The sequence below is a fragment of the Camelina sativa genome, chromosome 13 (assembly GCF_030686135.1).
Source record: "Camelina sativa cultivar CO46 ecotype springtype chromosome 13, ASM3068613v1".
Classification (NCBI taxonomy): domain Eukaryota; kingdom Viridiplantae; phylum Streptophyta; class Magnoliopsida; order Brassicales; family Brassicaceae; genus Camelina; species Camelina sativa.
The window spans coordinates 21,392,192-21,413,771 of NC_141892.1; the positions used below are offsets into that span (position 1 = coordinate 21,392,192).

At 38.7% G+C, this 21,580-nt stretch overlaps 3 protein-coding genes and 2 pseudogenes across 6 annotated transcripts; 3 read left to right on the forward strand and 2 right to left on the reverse strand.

Annotated features, from left to right (window-relative positions):
* Positions 1-2,976: 2,976 nt before the first annotated feature.
* On the forward strand, positions 2,977-3,444 carry LOC147929815 (uncharacterized). Its single transcript, XM_087480732.1, has one exon. The coding sequence runs from the start codon at positions 2,977-2,979 to the stop codon at positions 3,442-3,444; it is 468 nt and encodes a 155-aa protein (XP_087336858.1).
* A 3,723-nt stretch (positions 3,445-7,167) lies between these two features.
* LOC147929816 (uncharacterized) lies at positions 7,168-8,012 on the forward strand. Its single transcript, XM_087480734.1, has 3 exons — positions 7,168-7,188; positions 7,337-7,717; positions 7,812-8,012. Exons 1-3 carry the CDS (start codon positions 7,168-7,170, stop codon positions 8,010-8,012), a joined length of 603 nt encoding a protein of 200 aa, XP_087336860.1.
* A 3,335-nt stretch (positions 8,013-11,347) lies between these two features.
* Positions 11,348-15,996, reverse strand: LOC104738363 (uncharacterized). Of its 4 annotated transcripts, XM_087482079.1 has the most exons (10): positions 15,214-15,381; positions 14,855-15,094; positions 14,423-14,574; positions 14,214-14,324; positions 13,297-14,097; positions 13,082-13,195; positions 12,777-12,917; positions 12,381-12,685; positions 12,208-12,292; positions 11,348-12,130 (listed from the first exon to the last, which is right to left on the reverse strand). In XM_087482079.1, exons 3-8 carry the CDS (start codon positions 14,540-14,542, stop codon positions 12,488-12,490), a joined length of 1,485 nt encoding a protein of 494 aa, XP_087338205.1. In that variant the 5' UTR covers positions 14,543-14,574; positions 14,855-15,094; positions 15,214-15,381; the 3' UTR covers positions 11,348-12,130; positions 12,208-12,292; positions 12,381-12,487. The 4 variants fall into 4 exon arrangements, with proteins under 4 accessions (XP_087338205.1, XP_019090577.1, XP_087338204.1 ...); XM_019235032.2 differs by having other exon boundaries at positions 14,214-14,574; positions 15,214-15,993; XM_087482078.1 differs by having other exon boundaries at positions 14,423-15,094; positions 15,214-15,355.
* A 570-nt stretch (positions 15,997-16,566) lies between these two features.
* Positions 16,567-19,534, reverse strand: LOC147929817 (putative disease resistance RPP8-like protein 2; annotated as a pseudogene).
* A 210-nt stretch (positions 19,535-19,744) lies between these two features.
* On the forward strand, positions 19,745-21,166 carry LOC104738364 (F-box protein At1g30790-like; annotated as a pseudogene).
* The last annotated feature ends 414 nt before the right edge of the window (positions 21,167-21,580 follow it).

Sequence of the window (21,580 nt, forward strand, 5' to 3'; positions counted from 1 at the left end):
AAAGTAAGGATGAAAGTTTAAGACACAATAAAGACAGACAATCCCCAAAGCCAAAACAACAAAGAGATAGAGGTAGATAAGGGTCATCAAAATTGTAGACTTGAGATCTATGAGTCAAATCTTAGCAAGGGTTTTGGGACCTGTGAGATCAAGCAATAACGATGCATCTTTCAAGAGCAAGTCGATGGAAGAGAAAGTAGCCACTGTCTTGGATCGAAGACCAAGCGGCATTGAACAAGCCAAAGTTGCGATAATCACCGCGGTGAGGATGTCTACCCGAAGGATAGCATTGCCAGGGGTTTGAGCAGGGTTGAGAGTGCTCTCGTTGAGGTCCAATTAGTCCCCATATCACAGATGCATCATAAAAGACTTAGTATCACATATGTTGGGGATGGTCTCCATTAGCCACCAAGTTTTTGTAAGGTAAACCAAACATGAGATGAGTGTTCCAACAATCTGAAACCGATCACTTATCAGCGAAAAATGTAACTTCTAGTAATGTTAAGAGAGTGGTCTACAGTAGTTGAAAATTAGAGAGTGTAACATGTGCCATGAACATAGTTCTAGGTGGAATGTTCATGTAGTGACAAAGTTTGAAGGCTTGAAGAAAAGTGATGGCTTGTTGTATGCTTATGTATCCATATACTTTAAAGCACATATTTGCAACTGGATACCCTGGATAGATATATCCTATGATATATTCTGTAATAATGTTCAGTCCAAGCGCCTACAAAAGTATTTATTCTATCAAACCAAAATGATATATCTAGGTAACCAAACCAAGGCTACGTTGGTAATAATTATAAGGGTGTGTTATACTTTTAGTACATTTTTGAAACTTATTTAGCAATATAGTATGTTCACTATTTGTAATTGGAAAAGTAGGTTCTGTGAGAGAGAATGCAATAGAGATAGAAATCTGAGTGGGATATAAGATTGTGTGTAAGATTACATAATAATCCCTGTCGATGGTTTTGCGAAAGAAGGAGGAGAGAGAGACGCAAGAGGAGAGAAGAAAGGAAGCAGAGAAGTTGAAAGTGGGCCAGGACAGAATGGGTGTCTATTATTGGGCCAGGTTTGAATTAATTGTTGGGCTTTTGGTCTGGAAACTTAAAAAATGGGTGTTTTTCATTTGTTGGCCAGAAATCGAAATTAACTTAAAACGAGGCAGATATTAAAGCAAAACGCTTGTACAGTGCGTATATAGTTGTGGTAATGTCTTTCATGGGGCCAGTAAAATCATAGAAGAAGATTTCATTGGGAAGAGTTAGGAGGAATAAACGAGATTAAGAAAGAGATACGGAAAGGAGACATGGAAGGTAAGTTTATAAGAAATGATTAATTTTGTTTCATGATTTTTGGTACTTACTTGCTTACTGATCGGAGAAATGTACTCAAAAGGTAGTGGATGATGCTGTCGTCGTCCAGTCCGGGTGGTGGATACTGTCAAGCAAGGGGAGTGGGAGTTCGAAATGAACAAAATTCTATGCGGTAGGTGTGTACGGCTGACGAGTGTCAAGTGTTTGAAGAGCTAAGAAGACAAAATCAAGGAGATGTACGAGATTGATAAAATGGGAAATTTTATAGAATTAAGCTATCTCTTTAAGGACACACTAGCTCAGATGCATGGTACACCGCCTGGTCCGACGGTCATTAGAGACGACAGAGAGTTCAGGTGTTTCAAATCTCGCAGTCTTGTAGACAAATCCATAAATTTGTTTGTTACAATTAGAAACATTAATGGAAGTTGTACACACTGTTAGGGAGGGTGGGATTTTTGATGTAATTAGAGATGGTGTGACCAATAAAGTGTATGAGAAAGTAGGATACTATGGAGACTTGATGTCATCCCGTAATGGAAAGAAGGATGGAAGTTGAGGTGGAGAATCACAATACAGAAATTGTTGGAGATGAGGGGGGGGGGGGGTGGTTTAAGTGAAGAGGTACTACTGAGTCATGTTGAGAGCGTTGAGGAACAGCTTAGAGTTAAAGCACGTAGTGACTCATGTATCCATACTACTGCACCTTCCTCTGAGGAAAGTTTAAGTGAAGCCGTACTACTGACCCATGTAGAGAGCGTTGAGCAAGGATTAAGACGTCAGGGGAAGGAAATAACTGGGGACTGTAGTGATTTGAGAGATGAATTGTTGGTACAATACGTTGAGAGTATAGAGGTGTTGATGAATGAAGCGGAGGAATCAGAAGGAGAAGGAGGTAATGAAGATGGGGAAAGTGGGGACGACAGTGGAGTTGGTTCAGACTCAGAATTTAGTAGTTATGGAGGAAGTGAAAAGGAGGATGATGAAGCAGTGTACGTTTCGGGTGCCAACTTGGTGGAACCTACAATCAGTGAATCAATGCAGGGAAACGACGATGAGGGTTTTGGTAATCCCCCGACATCAAAGAAAGGGAGAAAGGTGAGCTGGATGGGGGTGGATTATCCAAATCCAGGGAGTAGGGACGTTATGGGGGAGCTAAGAGAGAGTTTCGAGAAAGGCATAACTATTCACGATATCTATGGGTTTGAAGACCTAGAACCAATGTTTGATGAGGAGGATATGAACAAGAAGGCTGTGCATGTGGATTTGTCTCAGGAAGACGACAACATATACGTTGGAAGGACATTTGCTAACCAAGAGGAATTCAAGGTTGGTTTGTCTATATATGCAATAAGTCGTTTATTTAGATTCAAATTCACACGGTTTGAAAAGAACTCATTGGTTGTTGAATGCTATGATAAGGAAGGTTGTGACTTGCGAGTGTATGCTCACTAGGTAGGGGGGGGGGGCAGAGGAATATGAGGTGAGAAAGACACAGCTAAACCATGTCTGTGATGTACAAATGCGTAGCAAGTTCTCATCACATGCCACATCCCGTGTAGTAGCCGCACTACTGAGGTAAAAGTATGCAAAGGCATATTGTGTACCAAGAACTAGAGACTTACCAGAGATAGTACTGGCAGAACACAACATCCAGATGACTTACTGGAAGGGGTGGAAAGCCAAAGAACTAGCAATTGTAACAGCTAACGGTACATATGAGAATATGTACCTATTGTTGCCTATGTATTTCCATGTCCTTCAAGTGGCTAATCCAGGAACGGTGTACCATTTGGAGAGAGAGGTGGGAGAGGATAGATTCAAGTACATGTTTTTGGCTTCCGGTGCAAGTATTAAGGATCTACAATTTGTGAGACGGGTTGTGGTGGTGGACGGGACACACCTGTTTGGTAAATATAGGGGATGTTTACTTACTGCAAGCTGCCATGATGAAAATTTCCAGATATTTCCTGTGGCTTTTAGTGTGGTCGACAGTGAAAACGATGATTCATGGTCATGGTTTATGCAAAAGCTTAGTGAAATAGTTAGTGATGGTGCAAATCTAACATTTGTTTCTGATAGAAATGTTTCCCTTTTAAAAGCTATTTCAGAGGTGTTTCCCTAGTCACATCATGGAGCATGTGTTTTCCACATAAAAAGGAATGTTAAAGGCAAGTATAAGAAAAAAAGTGGACTACCATCGCTGGTATGGAAGGCAGGGAACATGTACAGAAAGAAGAATTTCGAGACTGAGTATGCAAGAATTGAAAAAAGGAATAAATGATGTTGGGAATATTTGGAAGAAATTAGAGTGGAGAATTGGAGCAGAGCTCATTTTGCAGGAGAGAGGTATAATCTAATGTCATCTAACATAGCTGACAATGCTTTAATACCAGCTAGGGGTAGTCCAGTCTTAGCTTTGCTGGAGTTTATTAGGAAAATGCTAGCTAGATGGTTTGAATCACGTAGGAAAAAAACTACAAGAACTGTTGGTGATATTCCTATAGCGGTAGAGAAGCAGCTGTTAAAACAGTTCAAGGGTGGGTTAGGGATGAGTGTCCTTGCTGTAAGACAATGGGATTTCGAGGTTATAGCAAAAGATGGAAAGCAGTTCGTTGTATCATTGGAAAACTGAACCTGCACCTGCCTGGAGTTTCAGAAGTTGAAGATCCCATGCTTTCACGCAATGGCTGCAGCTCATGACAGGGGTCTGGAATACAGGACACTAGTTGGAGAGATGCATAAGATCCCCATATGGTCCCCAATTGTAGCAGGATCTATAATGCCTGTCCAAGATCCAGCGAAAGTAAATTTCCCATATGAAATAAGGTTCTTGTGCATGATGCCTCCGATTTCAAGGAGACCACCAGGAAAACCACCGAAGCTGCGGATACATTCTGCAGGGGAGTACTCGGTAAGAATTGCCTCTCAACTGTAGTATAATAAACATAAATAATAATTGTTTTGCCATTTGAATGTTTATACTGACTAACTGCAGGGGAATAAAAAGTCGAGACAACCAAACAAGTGTGGACGGTGCGGTGGGTTTGGACACAACAGGGTGACGTGCACAGCCCCTCTATGATGATGTTGATTTTGAGGAGTTTGAGGTTTTTTGGTGAAGTGGACAAGTCGTGAATGGTTTTTTGGGGAACTTGGTATTTAAGGTATTTCCAAGAAGTTTGGAAAACATATGACCACCTTTTTTGATTTAATCGTATAACATCTAAATTTGTCGTATAATCTCTAAATGACCACCTGTTTTGATGTAATCGTATAATCTCTAAATTTTTTGGTATATAATGGGTTCTAAAGCCGTACACACACGCAACAGAGTACTCCTTTTAAAAGTCGTACACATGCAACAGAGTACGTGTTTGAACCCGTACTCACGCAACAGAGTACGAGTTTCATGCTATACTCTCAAAATTGATGCGTCTGAAATAAAAACATTTCGGGGAGTACAAACATGTTTTAGTGACCTGTTTTTTAGTGGGGGGCCACTTAAGTACCGTTTTTCACTTGTACTTCATATATTTTGTACACTGATGTATGAGTACATTAATTTTTTAATGGCGAAGTACGGGTTGAGTGAGTATATGGGCTAATATGTGATTCCACAATATAGTATATAAACATACTGTACTTATCCACAATATAGTGGCTAATCTGAAAAATGTTTAAAGTAATGTTTATTCCGTACACATGTATAGGGTACAAAATCATCTTCAGTATATATGAAATACATGTAGTGGAGAAGTACATATTGATTGGAGAAAATGATAGTCGGGGGAAAAAGGATGAGAGACGATCTATACACGTGGGTCATGGTCAAAGAAGATTGATACATGGTAGAAATTTTCAGTATAAATATACCAATAACAATCAGATACCAGAGATGATATTTACTTCATACCAAAAAACTAGAGAGGTTTGAGTATGTCTTTATCAGATATACCAGATGATATTTACTTGGTAATAGTGAAGAAGCTCGAGGAAAAAAATATTTATTTTCTTGGTCCAATCATAAGGAGTAACAAACGAGGAAGGTATCTGGCATTGTCAAGGGAGGTATTACAGTCAACCAACATCTCCACCTTGTGCCACACCCCTAAGAACATAGACGAAGGTGAGATTGGTAGGAATATGTTTACTTGTTGTTTGGATTTTGAGAATGAAATGGCAATATATTACGAATCAATTAGACTTATAACAAAGGAACAAGATGTTCACGGGTCTATATACCTCCTAGATCAATTTGTCCCCACCAATTCCAAGGCAACTATAGTGTATGCTAGGTTTCAAATGTGTGCAGGTATGGGTGATATTGCTGGAGCCGCTTTTGAAGAAATATTTGACATATATGCGGGTCTTCGTCACCATGAAATCTACTCGGGGGGTCCTAGAAGATATGTGTGAAGAACTAGTGGATACTTTGAATAGTTTTGATCCGCCGATGGAAGAAACATTCAGTTATTTATGGGAGTTTCCTGAAACAGAGAAATTATACACACCTGATTGTACTGAGTACCATAGCGACGCTTATTATTGCGAAGGATGTTACATCTATGAGTTCGTGTTGCGTATCAACGAGCTCTTGTAAAAAAAAGTTTTATGTAGCACATTCTGTTTATATTAATGACCTTGATTATGTTCATTGGCAAGTTGTAAAAAAAATAATATTATTGAAGAACTTGTGTGGGTGTAATTATTAAAACTTCCTCATTAGGAGAAAAGGAATTAAGAACGAAGAACTAAAAATGTAACACACCCTTTATTATAATAAATAATAACTCAAACTTTTGTGGATAACAGTTGGAGAATCCGAATTTGGAAGTGGAGACCTTTAAGTCTGTCAGATATGAGGGTGATATGAAAGTCCTGGATCAATTCATCCCCGCAAATCCTCACACCCTCAGACAACAGCGGGTGGTGATTAGATCCAAAGAGGTGCAGGTAATAGACGGCCAAGTCCTCATTCCCGTCACAAATTGAAAGCATAGCACAAGCTAAAGTGACATCTGCAGCTTCAGGAACATTTCTGATAAGTATGGCCATCCCATGTTTTATGTCCTTTTCTACAGCCACAACCATTAACCCTTCTTTGTAAATAGCTATCTTGTTCCCGTCATTGAGACATTTCTGGAAGAAGGGACGGTAAATTCGTGGTCCTGCAAATCGACCAGACCGATGATAGGATGTGTAGATGTGAGAAGGATAGCTAAATAGAGCGGAAACAGACGCCTCCTTCAGAACATCATCTCTGTGGACGATATGCTTCCCCCTCTGGCCAGACTTCAATATAGGAGCAAGCAACTTGCAATCTTCCTTGGCAATCCTTTCCACAATATTGGCGATAATATCGTCGGGCAGATCTAGCAACGGGAACGATTGACTACCGTGGGCCATTATGTATTTTTTCAGATGGGAGTAAGGAGAAGGTAATGAAAGATTCTTATTTCATAAACATTCATTGTACACTGCTTGCAAACCCTATATAGGGTCGAAAGTAACACACCCATAAGTAAATTGTTTAATAATAAAGAATCTTACCCGTACATCCAAGTGTGTGTACGGGAACTTGAGTATCATGAACCGTACAGAATTTTGTATGTACGGTTATTGTATATGGTTACTTACATGTGTATATTAAGTCGAATGGATAACAAGCCGTCCACATTTTGAGAGTACAAAAATTTATGTGTACGGTTCGAATACAAGACAATAGGATTCCATTGTCTATTGTTTAAAGGGTTTGCAATATAAACATTGGTCCAATTGTGGCTTTGAAGTATAAACTCCAATCTCTAAAATCTGTACCAACAAAATGTTTGTACAGACACCGAAGATGCCGGATCTACCCGAAGAAGTTTTTTTATAAATCCTAACACTTGTGGCTGAAGAACGATGGTGGTTGCTTGGTCCAATATTGAGGAGAACATGTATTTATCTTTTCTTTTACTTCAACATATCTTTAGTTTTAGTTATTCAATTTCTAATGCCCAATTTGAATACAGGTTTCAGGGTTAGAGAGTGAAAACATCAAGGATACAATCATACATCGTTTTCAGATAACTGAAGAGAGGGCTGAGTCATTAATGATGAAGTCCGGTATTGATCTCTCAAGATTGAAGCTGGAATTTGAGATGGTACCACAAGGGGAGGAGATTGACTTAGAGCCTTATTTCAAGGCTTATCTCCTCTTCTTGTTAGGAGAAGTCATTCTCCCAAACAACAGCAGCTCTTATTCTCCCATGTACCTATCACTTCTTGGATTGAATAATGTCAACCACTATGCTTGGGGAGCAGCTATGTTGGCGAATATTGAAGAATCTCTAGAAAAAGTGAAGAAAGTTGGGAATTTCACAAGCTTATGTGGTTTCTCGTACGCTCTCACGGTAAGTTCTTTAAAAAACAAAAGCTAATTAATATGATTCATAATAAATCAATGATGTACAATGACAATTATTGTTCTTTATCTTTTTCTTATAGGCTTTTGCATTAGAGCGGTTTCCATGCCTTAGAGAAAGATGTGGATCATCACCTCTATATTCTCTACCATCCGGATTTCCCTTGATTTTGGGGTGGATGGAGGCGTTGAGTAAACCGAATAAAGACACGAAGAACGTAAAGTCTATGGGATACTACCAAAAGCAGCTTCAAGAGATGGAAGAAAAAGACGTAAGACCTTAAACTCTTGTTTCTGTTTTTAAATACATATAAATTGAATATATATATATATATATCGTTATAAATTGAATATATATCGTTTTTAACTAAATATTTCATTAAATAATTTCATAGGTGGTGTGGCAGCCTTACAATAATCGTGACCTTAAACTGTCAGAGAAGTATGCATCTCAGTTGCCTATGGTCTTTTCACCCACACCATGTTCGTGCTTTAATGAAGGTGCGTATAATCATCCAGATGTGTGTTTTAAGCAATTAGGATTAGAGAAGTCGCAAGTCAAAACATTGTGGCCAAATATTAAGAAAGGGGGTAAATTGAAACTGAGCAAACACAAAAACAAAAATTGGAAATCTGTCAAATCTTACTACAAATTCGTGGCTGAGGAGTGGACTAAGCGATATGAAAATTTTATCTGTGAAATTGCTCGAGATGAGGTGACGAGTGCTCCTGAGGTGAGTTGATTATTTAAGTTAATTTTTTTGTTTGTCTTTGTGTACTTCGTAATATTGTCTTTGTCTCCGTAATAACAAAGTTTTATTAGGGAGGAAGAGTTGCAAGTGGTGGATATTCTACTTGTCATTCTTTTCAAATTAAACCTGAGAGGCCTTATTTGGTCGAAGAGTATGAAGAGGTGATTTTGAATTCTTGATTTAATTTTGTTCCTTCTTTGTTTGAACTTTCATTTGTATCCGAGTGTCTTCTCTCAACTAACTGACCAAAAGCTGCTAATTAACCAAAAGCTGCTGATTGTCAATGCATGTCTTCTCTCAACTCTGTAATACTATGTAATTTTCCTTGCCATTGTATTACTAGTAAAACGATGTAAAACTGAGTTGTTTGTTTCCTGCAAACCAAACACTTACTTCGTATCTTTCAAAACAAAACAAAATCTTTCTACAAGAAAATTCATAGAAAAAAGATAGGAACATCCTTCATCATTCAACATGTTCTCAACAACCAACAAGATATCAATCAAAACACAATTTTTCAAGGACATCGACTTGACTGGAAAGACACGCCACCACCTCCTAAACTGCAGAGTCTCACTGATCCATCATTTCTCTCTAATCCTGCAAATTCAAAAAAATATAACATAGGTAAATGCAAATTGTACCAAACCACATGTAAATGCAAATTGTACCAAACCACAAAAAAGTATTCACTTGTACTAGTTTTACCTTTGTGACCTTGCGAGATTTTGTTGGTTTACCTCTAGGAGAGTATCTAACTATTGCTTTATTCACACGTCCATATCTCGATGTATAGGGTAATGCAAGATTGGAAGTCTTAGTTTCTCCTATAAGGGGTTCTCCCCCAGAAGATTCAGCATATATGTCTGAAAGAGGTCTAAGCTGTTGGAATTCTTCAACTAATAAGTTTGCGTCTAACTGACCACTCTCATCTTGGATCTTGTCCATGGACAGATCATCACCCACATCAACCTCAACTCATCTATCATCATCCACGGAAACCTCAACTCCTCTCTCATCACCCACGGAAACCTCATCACCCAACTGGTGGGTGGAATCCTCAAGGCTAGGTGAAACTTCCTGAGCATCACCCACTTCTCTACCAACTTCCTTATCTTCTTGGTGCTGAGAAAAGCATTCTTGAGCAAGTATATAACCTCTGTTCCATACTAACTCAGAAACTATGTATTCTCTCTTCAACAAGTGCAGAAGATCATCTTTTTCTTCATTGATTTCACCAAGAACATTGATTACGTTAACAGTTTCTCTTTCTATACTCAAGAGTTGAGCATAAGGAGGCTGAGAAGTAGATATATAGCTGCCACAAACAGGAAAAGAATCTAATGCATTATCGGATCTAGCAAAAGTAGATTCTAATGTTGGCAGAGAAGCCAACATCCATAGTTTCAAAGCCATTGGAAACCCTTTAAGATGTAGCTTCGAAACAGTGGTAAGGTCGTCTGGAAGTCGGTTTACCAAGGAAAACAGGTACAGGGTTATCCATAGTCTGAAAGTGGTGTTTAAGTTTAAGTTTGTTTATCTGTAAACGGAAGACCAAGTTTAAACGGTCGTCTGGGAGATATGTTGAAGTAAAAGAATAGATAACTACTTGTATTCATGGTGTTTAAGTTTAAGTTTGTTTATCTGCGCGGAAGAACTCGTACAGAAATTCATATCTCTATCCTTCAAGTCTGTTGCTCCCTTCCCCTCCTTATGCTGATATTTGTTTTTTGGAATTCACTCGCCATTATCGACTCTACAAAAACTATGACATCTTAGACAACCATTGTCACCTTTGGTGGTTGTGGAAAAAAATCGGTGAGATCCTTTAGGGTTTCATGAAGTTGTTTATTAGTAAAATATTAGAAATCTGCGTGTACAAAGATAAAACGATTTCTTTGTTTCGCAAATATGTATTTTCCATTTATTTGTTTTCTGGATTTTAATGTAACATTTAGTGTATTAACAATTAAATGGAAATATGTGTAACGAATCTCTATCCCACACATATTCATCATTATCTGTTGAAAAGTAAAGGGTGCATTCATGATCACCATCAATTATTGGTTTTAACGATTGTACCTCACTAACAATGAGCCTTAACTTTAGCTAACTAAGTTTTGAACATTTGGTCCACTATCGCGTTGAACAATCACCCTTATCTTTATCTAACTAAGTTTATTATGCTATTCTATTTAATTTACTACACGTGATCTCACTTTTCTCAAAACCAAGGCATGACTCTCCATATGATTAGACTGATAGAAATATTAGTGTTGGCAATATTACTGAATATGGTGCAAAGATTTTGTAAGGATACCATTCATGCAAATCTATGATTATTTGGGACCCATACGGTGTACTGTCTAGTTTATTTCTAGTTTATATGATAATAGGTCTCATGGTAATATCTCAAACTCCCCCTACTGAGAATTATGTTACCTCGAGATATTTAATTGTTTTAAATAATTGCAAAATAGTAATATCGTAAGAAAAGCTGTGTTAACCCGAAAAAAAAAATTGATATTCCTATTAAAATGATAAGAAACATTTCCAAAAACTATAGAGAATTGTAACCAAATTTAACTATACAGTTGGACGGGATAGTATGAACAACCATCCACAGCGAGGATGCCTAACCCACCCATGTACAGCTCTACAGGAGGATGGGTTACCCAGAACTGTCCAGAGGTACAAGAGGATGGCTAACCCAGCACTTTCCAGCGCAAATGAAGTACGGTGCGTGGAGAAGTACAGATAAAATCGTAAAGAGTTTTATTCGTACACGAATGAATGGGTACGTTTTATGCAGGAGCGTACTCTAGTGTGGGTACAATGCGTGTACATACTTGTATGTGTGTACAGTCTTTGCAGAAGCGTACTGTACTATAAAAATAAGTTAAATATTAAGTCTACAAATCATAGGTAAGAAAAGATTTATAGTTCGATAAACAACAACGTTTAATTCAAGAAACAGAAAGAGAAACAGAAAGATTATCTCTAATTTTACACTTCTTCTTCGCCATCTACAAAAGACATGAAAGTGTCAATTGCATGCGACTTCCTAATGCATACAACAACATCGTCAGAAAGGGCAGCCATTTTAGACAATCCAAGTCCAAACGTGTGCATTTCCATAAACTTAACAGATACAGGACCGCAGTCACCATCTCCCTTGTTGTTGTATAAACCACGGGAACGAGACCATTTGAAAGGAGTAGTAGTCAGGTTTCCACAGAATTCAGACTTGACGAACCTTTTTATAAGCCAAGGCAGACTTTCAACCACCAGGGCCATTTGAAAAGCTACCACATCATCGGTGAAAGGTTCAATGAAGGGGTCAAGGATCTCAATATGACGAAGCTTGAGGTTGATGACCAAACCGACCCAATGAGTAGAACCCCAGTTCATGGGGACGTAGACAACATCAACATCTTTTAAGAATGCAGACTTCATAATTTTGCCCGTCGACTTCCCTTGGACATAAGCCTCGATACTTTTGCCCCCAGTTGAAATTGTCCTTCTCTATCACTCTTGGTAAAATCTTCATGATGTGTAACAAGTAAGTTAACAAACCAGGGGTCGAGAAAGGCTACCCTTTTGGCTGCAAAAGCTGATCCCCTACGCCTCATAAGCGTTGAAGTAATGACCTGTATATGTTGTGTTTGAAAAATATAAATTAAGGAGAGGTAATATGTAATATGTAATATGTGACAGATAATGTTACCTCTGTTGTGATCCATTTTTCTTTCGTTGCAATGTCTAAAAAATGTCGTTTTGAGAGTTTGTGCCCAGTGCATACGGTGTAGTACCTAAGAAACACCAAATGTGTACAATGTTTTAAATGGATACACCTAATTCATTGTTTGAAACATTAAAACAAAACACAAAATTACTTACTGATCTGTATTCTCATCAAGTACAACCTTCCATTTCTGGAACTCAGATTCATCCACCTGGGGGAATGGAGAGTATGATGGTTTTTTCTTACGGCTTTTAAAAAGAGCTCAGATCCAAGGGTCCCCAACAAAATCTTTGTCATCAAGCAGGTAAGAACGTCTAGGAATCCGTTTTGGTGGTAAAGGTAGACAAGGTTTAGTTGTTTCATGAACAAAGTAAGTTGGCCCAACGGCAACGATCGCAGAGAGGTCGCGGTATTTTGGGACATACTCGCTACTTCCAGGATTGTCTGGTTCATTGACAGGCTGAAATGATTTGTTAAACCATAATTATAAAAGCTGTGAGAGCAAGTATTTTACCGCAACAACCAAATAACGCGGAAGAACATAATTAAACCTGAACAGGTGTGGCTGGTGTAGAAGGAGTTAACACAGGGGAAGCATCCATGCTGTCCGGAACAACTACATCCACAAAATCACTACAATCTTCAAGATCCTGATTTTCATCTGGAATAGGGGCTGATACCTGATCAATAACCTGAGGAGGGAAAATAGACGTATCTAATTAGTGTGTGGAGAAAGCCGTACAGAGTAGGAAGACGATGAAACTTATGTTGTTGGTGCAAAGATTTTGTTGGTACAAGATATACTCTATATGAAAAGATTTACACTATATGTAAAGATTAATATAATGTAAATAACCGGAGAGTGGGAAGTTCGCGGTGGCACTGATGTTGTTGGTACACCCGTATGATCAGTACTACAGTCAAAAGATGATTCAAATGGCTTCTGATTGTCGCAGCCAAATCCATCTCCCTGCCATATCAGACGGTGTTCAGCTTGTTAAGCACATGGAACCGATAAAAGTGTGGAAAACGCTGAAACTATGATCTAATATTTGGAGTAACAATACAGACCTGGTTGGTGTCATGAGGAATTTCATCACTGATGTCTTTAGCAGTCCCATAAAAACACCACCTCTCGTCAACAGTGGATGGGGCAACAGTCTGGGCAGGAGAACAACCGTCGGGTTTATCGAATTTGTGGAATTTTGGGGGACTACCACTATGGCAAGGTTGAACTGCAGGGGCATCTTCAGGTTGTCGTTTTGGTGTAGTAGATTTAACCGACTCATTCCCCACCACTCGAGTACCCATGGTTTCACGAGATTGTGCCAAAAGATGCTGCATATCATATACAATATTTTCGCGTTGTACGTCTAGCTGTGACGTAATCCAAGACTTTAATTCAGCCAAATCAGGATGGGTTACAAACTGATCCATCCCATATTGCCGCTTTAACTCGGCTGAAGTACCTGAAGAGGCAGGAGGATTTTTGGTCTCTCTGTGTACAACTTCACTTCTTTTAGAAGCAGGTTTGACAGCTTCCTTGGCATTGGTGGCTGATCTGGTGCACGGTTTAAGTTGGATAGGATGGTTACGAGTTTTAACCTTTTTCATAGGATGTGGATCCTCGGTAAGATCGACGAAATCAGAATCGTCATCAGGCTCAACATCATCCCCTCTCCCTTCTGTATCCCGAGGAGGCATATTAACATGATTTAAATCACCAACTGGCCATTCAGAAGGTGTGAACTTGTGGCCACGGTATAACATGGACAGGATGTTGTCCACCTTAGTATCACTCTCCTCCTCATCCCAGGCGAGGTCAGTTTCATTGACTACAAACTCTGGGAAAACAGTAAATCCAACAGACAACTGAAAAAAAAAAAAACAGACGGCTCAATATTAGATAACATGAAACACATATCAAACTTATAAAAAGACAAATGTAATACACAACTGAAATCAGCAAGTACTAAATTTTTACTCACATTGGGGTCATTTTCAGCTTCGTTGACATCAGACTCCCGAAGGAGACTAGGGCTGGCTACATAATCGGAAGATCTCTGAATGAAGTTTCTTAAATCACATGGGTCCTTTAACTGACAACATATCGCAGGATTGGAATTGAGTACTTGCAGTTGGAAAGCCAGTGGAAACCCGTAACAGCAAGATGTTTGCTGTGCTAACCTTTTCTTACCTTCATCAAATGGATCGTGCTTCCCATGAACAGGACCAAAACAAGACAATGTGTGAATAAAAGACAACCGACCCCATGGGTATGAGAGGAAGAAATCGACATCATGTAACATCGCGACATATTCTCCAGAAACACAACCACTTAAGGTGTTGCTGCATACAACGACAACATCCACTAAAACAATCAAAGCTAGGCTCAACTTTTTCCAATGACAAAGGCGGTTTTTGGGTTCAGCATACATATCAGCCCTAAGCATGTCCAATACATCTTGAACCATTACAATCTTCTTAAATCCAAAAATCCTATTCCATACAGACAAGTAGGCAGGATCGTGGTGTTCTACTACTGGAGCCTCTGAAGGTAATGGATATCCTCCATAAACAAACCACAATTCATGTTTTTTACTAGTCACCAGCTGACGAGACAACATACCATGAATCAATTTAGCCGAGTGCGAACATCTCCCGACGGGAATACCGAAAAGTAAACCAAATTGCAAGGCCCTAATAATGTTCCAGGCCTTAGATCCATCTAGGAGTTCAACCAAGACTCCCAAATACTCGGGTTTTGAGTGAATATTGAGCGGAGCACCATCGAGTATCCGATCAACCGCAAATAGACGAGAGGGGAGATTAGGATTCCAATGAACAGAATCCGCCGACGCTGAATCGGCTGTGGAATTCATCAGTCGCGGCAATCATCAGTTAGAAAGTAGTAAAGGTGGGCAAATGAACCCAATCCCGTTATTGCAATTGAGAAAAAATAGCAAAATATTCATAAATTTAACAAACCTTCCTCAGGAAGTTTTAACCTTCTCGCCGGCAGATCTCCACGATGTCGCCTTTCCGTGGGCCGATGAGTGCGAATCTTTCGCCTTCTCCCATTCTGGTCTTCTAGTCGACCGCGAATTACCGGCAACAGGTGATTGCAAGCCTACACGCCTCTTAGGTTCTTTCGTCATCAGAAAGCTTGGAATATAATAGAATTGGGGTTTTACCCTTTGCTCCACGTTTTTACAGTCTCACCAATTGAAGAGCATAGAGTCGTTTCGTTTTAGGGTTAAACGAAAGAAGATAATGGGATCAAACAATTTAGTGTATAATGGCATTGTAGGTAATTTTGTAAGCGAGTGAGGGACAAAAAAGGATACAGAACAGTTGCAAACAGTGGTCAACGTTGTTTCTGATAATTGTAAATAGTAGACGTAATACTTTACAAAATATGTTTCAAAAACGTATGTATTTTATAATTATCTCAAAAAAAAAATCGAATCAACTAACAGATAAACATAAATCGGAACCAGCTCTCTCGTGTAATAACCGGAGACTAAGAGAGCGCAATTTGTAGATCCTAATTTTCTGTGGCCCAATCACCGCTACTCATCTTCAACAGATATATTGATAGCAACGTCCTCTCTAGATCCTGATCACTGGTGGCTTAAACAAGGTCGCCAGAAAAAGCACCGCGACTCAACTTCTAGAGAGACATATTTTTTGGGAATTGAGAATTTTAGGGTTTCAAAACTATGAGAGAGAACAGAGAGGGATTGATTTTTGTAGACGATCTTCTCCAACGGGCCATTTAACGTTCTGTTCTGTTATATAATAGAAATTTTCAAATTTGAAAAATCAAGAAAGGCCGCCCATTCCGATAAATAGAAAACTTTTCGATTTGTACACGTCACTATTGTAATGTATAAAATTGTTTAACGTAGACCAAAAAAATCAAATTCGCTAACGGCCTGAAATATTTTTGGTTAAAGCTTAACCGTGATGTAATTGCTGTGATTCGTGAACAATTTTGGATTGGTTAGGTTGGTTTAAATGTGATAGTTTTCTTTTCGTTTAACAAAGTTACATTTATAAAAGTGGCATGCTATTTTCAACTAATAACCCTTTTTTAGTATGATGTCAATGTGTGATTTGTGTGCTTAAACTTGTTCTAAGGTAACATATGTAAAATATAACTATCGTATTTTCGAAGTATTATACTTTTTATATTATTTTATCAAAAAAGTACTAAAACAAGTTTGTGCTGAAAACGTGAGAAACAAAAATGGTCGAGCATCGTGTGACTTGTCCAGTGCCTTGTGAAGGGGGGAGATGTATTTGAAAAACTGAGATCTTTGATCTTGTACTTGTTTCTTATTCGTCCCCGCAATTGTAAAACACAACATAAGATACATGTTGTATCTTGTGGTGATCTTCTCCGCTTTGGATTAACTTATCCTTGAATTCATTCTTCATCCATCCTACTCTTAGCTCCTCTAAAGTATTGATGTATCTTAATCTACCAGGAAGACTCTTAAACTTCCTACAGTCATTGATCTCTAAATGACAAAGACACGGCATTGACTTATCTTCTACGACCCACTCTTCAAGGTTATCAAGTATCGAAAACTCTAGAGTGTGCAATTTAGGGAAACCGGCTTTGAGCATACCATTTTCGTCCCTCTGAAAGCATTCAGTTCTAGACTAACTATTTCCAAGCTATGTAGCTTCTCGAGAACTGGCATTGGATCCTCGGTTAGGTCACAAGATGATAATGAAAAAAAGGCGATCCGGGAAGGGAATTGAAGTTCATTAGGTAACTTATCTATCTTTATATGCAAACTTAACTGGTTGAGTCTTAGAAAACCTGAAACAAAGGCTCCTGCATAAATCTTCACGGTTTAGACCTGGCCGTTTCTTTTGTTGTATTACATCAACTCCTCCAACTGTTTCAGTGATTCACCTAGCGACAAAAGTAGAACTTCCTCTCCAGGGTTAACGGAGGCACAACAGATCCACAAAGTTCTTAGTTTGGTCATATTGGTGAGATCTTTACACTACTGTGATGTAGCGAGAAGTTCTTGAGGGTCTCCAACTTCACTAAAGCACTTAGTTCCAACTTTGTTTTAGTGCTTAGTTCATCGGGTAACATAAGATATATCAGCTTCTTTCTTCTTTAAAACATTTGGTATGTGAACAACTGTCTCGTAAATCTCTAAATCCAAATAAACTAACAGCACCAGATTCCCCAAAGAAGACGGCAACACAGACAAGTTTGTCTCTTTCAAACTCAGGTACATCAAGTGGATGAGCTTCCCTATTCCCTTAGGTAACTTGCGTCTTCTGAATCGCGCTCCAAAGAGATCCAAGATTCCAAGTGATCGTAAACCTCGAAAACCTGCAGTTGATAATATCCAAGGACTGAAATCTCTAGTGATATACAAAAGGGTCCTTGCTTTGGGGTTTTGAATCTGTCTCTGCTGAAATATACTAGGTTCATTTTCGTCATCATCAGTCAAATGTACAACGAGTCTGTGTGATCTGTTGGTGGATACAGCAGGTGATAGATCACCTGAGCATTGAAAAATTGTATGAAATTCTCTTATTTGGCTTTAAGCAAACAGACTTCTCTAACAATGTCATGCAGACAACAAGATTGAATTCTTTTTTTTTTTTTTTTTTTTTTTTTTTTTTTTTTTGACAAGATTGAATTCTTGATGTTACAGTGTTCCTCTTCCCTACTAATACCATACTCCTTTTAACCAACTCCTCCAAATAATCCTCAGCTATAATCCTCTTCATTATGCACCATCACTATTCCTTCTGCGACCCAGTAATTGAACAATGTCTTTGAACAATGTCTCTGTTTTTATCTCATAATCTTCCGAGAAATGGGCAAGGTAAAGAAAGCAGTGCTTCAAATGAGAAGGTAAATCTTCATAACTCAAAGATAACACATTGAATACCAAACTACCAAGCCGCCATTTTCACCAATCTCTCCTACAATATGAGATCCAATATTGTTATGTACCTTTCTCCACCCGGACGCAGTACGTTTTGTAGCTAACAACCCTCCGAGAGTTTTCACAGCTAATGGTAACCCTCCACAATGTTTGAGCATTTGTTGAATCTCTTCCAATAAATCATCAACCTGAAACTCTGCAAAACATAAGACTCTTAGCACGTTATTTTTTAGCATTTGATTACTTCCATAAACTGCAAAGACCTTTCAAACTCATAAATCGACATACCTATAGCATTTGATTACTTCCATAAAATGCAAAGCTATCTTCTGAAAAACTTCTCAGCTTTCTTCATGAGTTAGACATCTAGGCCTAAAGATGACGGCTTTAAGATCTGGATGCAAACCAACACCCTCATTTCTAGAAGTGAGTAATACCTTGCTACCTGGGAAAGTTGACCATGTTTCAATTTTAGAAACCAATGAGATAATGGCTTTTTTTTTCTAACATCTTCTACATAAAAAAGTATCATTCATGGTCAAGAAGAGTCACCTGATGTATGTGGAAATGCTGGCTTTATAAGCTCTCAAGCTGCACTGCTCCATATATCATCAAGGACAATCAAACATTTCTCGGTTTCAAGTAGTTTAAACGACTCATCCTCACCAACAAGATGACTCACTAGTTCTTCAACACTAGGCTCCACACCAACAAGGCTGCTTTCAGAAACGCTAGGAAAAGATAGTCGTATCTCCACTAGTTCTTCTTCTTCTTTGTCGATGACCTCTCTCACTCCAAATGTCTCCATATTGTCTATTACCTTGGATATCCTAGTAATAATACTTCTGATTTGTGAACCAAACTCCTGGTCAGCAAATGTAACACAAGAAACACTCTTTAAATGCTTCTTAAACCCTGTTCTTTTTTTTTTATTTTTTATTATTACTCAGGAGTGATAAAGGCTTCCTAGGCCCAAAACTAATCTCCTGGGGCGGGAAACCATGTTAAATTTCAAACCCCGGTGGCGAATGCTACTCGAACCCAGGTGACGGGACTTTTTTCATTTACCACTGGACCAAGGCGACTTGGTTACCCTCTTCTTTCTCTTACACGCTTCTCTTCTTTGATAAGAAAAATCTCCATTACGTCCTCAGCATCATACACAATCTCATCGACACAGTTTCTCACTCTCTCGCTTTTTCTCTTCTTAGTTTATGCATCTTTCACAAACGATTTTAACCGTCTCAGATCGCTTTGTAGTTATGTAGCTTGTTTATGGACTCCTTTTAACCTATTCGATTATCGAATTAGTAGCTCCCATAGCTTCTGCAATCCAAATGCTACAACTGCCTCGGCCATTCCAAAGAGGCAAAGATGTACCCTTCTGCAATGCATCGACCAAATGCAAATTTCAATTTTACCAATTTAATGGGCCTGTCAGCAACATAATGAGATAGTCAACTTTAGATGGGCCTGTCATCAACATAATGGGTTAGTAATGTATAGTTAAAAATTGTAAATATTGTTACATGAGTGAATAACATCATCTTTACAATTTTGTAGTTGTTACTTGTTAGGGTTGTGTGTGTGGATCATCACAACGATTCATCACCACGAGCGGCCATGGAAGATTCAGGATCGTCTCCCTCACGTAAGCGCCTCCACGGAAGCTCCAAAAAATTCATCCCTCTTGATCTCACCTTAGAGATACTCTCTAGACTTCCTGGGGAAGCCCTCATCCGATTCCAAGCTGTGTCGAAGCTGTGGTTCTCAATCATCCGCAGTAAAGATTTCGCCGACTCGTTTCTGGTTAGGTCAAAGACTCGACCTTGTTTCCTTTTCACCTTCAAACACTTCGATTCTCGGAAACGTTTCATCTTCTCAGCTCCAGAACACGAAAGAAACGACAGAACCTCCACGGTTGTCGCCAGACACGACATGACGATCTCGGATCTGGTCTACTACATCAGATCTCGTCCCGTGAACGGTTTCGTCTGCTGCACGCGTGACTCTTCGATCGCGGTTTGTAATCCGACTACTAGACAGATAGTGAAACTGCCGGATGTTGTCTCCAACGGGAGACAAGTGTACGCACGTCTCGGATACGATCCGCTGGGAGATCAATACAAAGTGTTGTGTGTAATGATGTTCAATCGTGACCGCGCTATGCGTGGGAAAAAAGGTTTCCAACTGGAGCATTACATTTTCACACTGCAATCTCAACAAAAAGAGTGGAGAAAGATTGAAATCACCCAAAGTATTAGATATTATTACGATGTCCGTGAAGAAAATTTGCATCAATGGTGCTTTATACTATACAGCTCAAAGCAGCTCAGTAATAATAGTTAGATTCGATGTTAGATCTGAGAAGCTGGACCTGATTCAACCACCCGAAAAAACATGTATTAGCGTTTTTTCTCTTCTAAACTACAACGGGAAATTGGGCGGTATAGAATATGATAGATTCAATAAGGTGGTATTGTGGATTTTAGAAGATGCTGAGAAACAAGAGTGGTCTGTAACAAGGTGTGCCCCACCTTCTGACTTGTATGATGTACTTAAGGGTTACGTTAACCTTAAGGGAGAGATTCGTACGGGTGAGCTTATGATGATTGGTTCACGGTTAGAGTCATCTATACCGTTTAGTGTTTGGTATTACGATTTTCAAAGAGAGAGCATACGAAGAGTGGATATCGAAGGAATTGCTGATGATGAATTTAGACGTGTTTATGGGATTGGTAAGCGAACTCGTGAGATTTTGAGTTTTCCTGGTTATGTTGAGAATATTATGTACTTGTGAGATGAGATTTCATTAGCTTTACTTTCGTTTGGTTTACATTTACGTATTATCAAAGCAACTCTATCCGAAAAGTTCTACTTAAGAGAAACTATCTATGCAAGAAGATTGTATAGGAAGAAGGAAGAGAACATTGCTTTGATTCTAAAAGGTTGAATCGCATGTATAATGGATGGATATGAGAAGTAAAGGTATCTGATTTGTCTAGACGAAATACTTAGTTGGTTTTGGATCATTAGTCAATAAGATGTTGAGTAGCGATTGATATTGATGACATTTTCGGTTAGATAATTCGAATGAAGATGTCGTCAGTTGCTTCAATTTGGCAAAAAAAAGTCTACCTTTACAGAGAAGATGATTGAAATTTCGGTTTTTTTCAACTCTTTTCATTCTGTGTCCGGTTCAATTTGAGTTAAACTTTTTTTTTTTTCCTTTCGTCGAACAAGCTTTTTATTGATTGGAAGATCATTACAAAGGAGTTGTTGAAGCCACACACACCGGCTGATTTACATATTCCAATTTGAGTTCAACAACAACGTATAATATCACTACTAAATTTTAACCCGCGGTATACCGCGGGACTATGTTTTTTTCTTTAATATATATTTTATATAATTTACTAAAAAAT

Excerpts from the sequence above, each read along its gene's own strand:
- LOC147929815 (XM_087480732.1), top strand. The coding sequence starts at position 2,977 with ATGACTTACTGGAAGGGGTGGAAAGCCAAAGAACTAGCAATTGTAACA.
- LOC147929816 (XM_087480734.1), top strand. The coding sequence starts at position 7,168 with ATGCCGGATCTACCCGAAGAA. Across the intron at positions 7,189-7,336 it reads TGCCGGATCTACCCGAAGAA|GTTTCAGGGTTAGAGAGTGA; the intron begins GTTTTTTTATAA and ends ATTTGAATACAG. Across the intron at positions 7,718-7,811 it reads GTTTCTCGTACGCTCTCACG|GCTTTTGCATTAGAGCGGTT; the intron begins GTAAGTTCTTTA and ends TTTTTCTTATAG.
- LOC104738363 (XM_019235031.2), bottom strand. The coding sequence starts at position 14,852 with ATGTTGTCTCGTCAGCTGGTGACTAGTAAAAAACATGAATTGTGGTTT. Across the intron at positions 12,918-13,081 it reads CGCGAACTTCCCACTCTCCG|GTTATTGATCAGGTATCAGC; the intron begins GTTATTTACATT and ends TTCCCTCCTCAG. Across the intron at positions 12,686-12,776 it reads CACCAGCCACACCTGTTCAG|CCTGTCAATGAACCAGACAA; the intron begins GTTTAATTATGT and ends AAATCATTTCAG.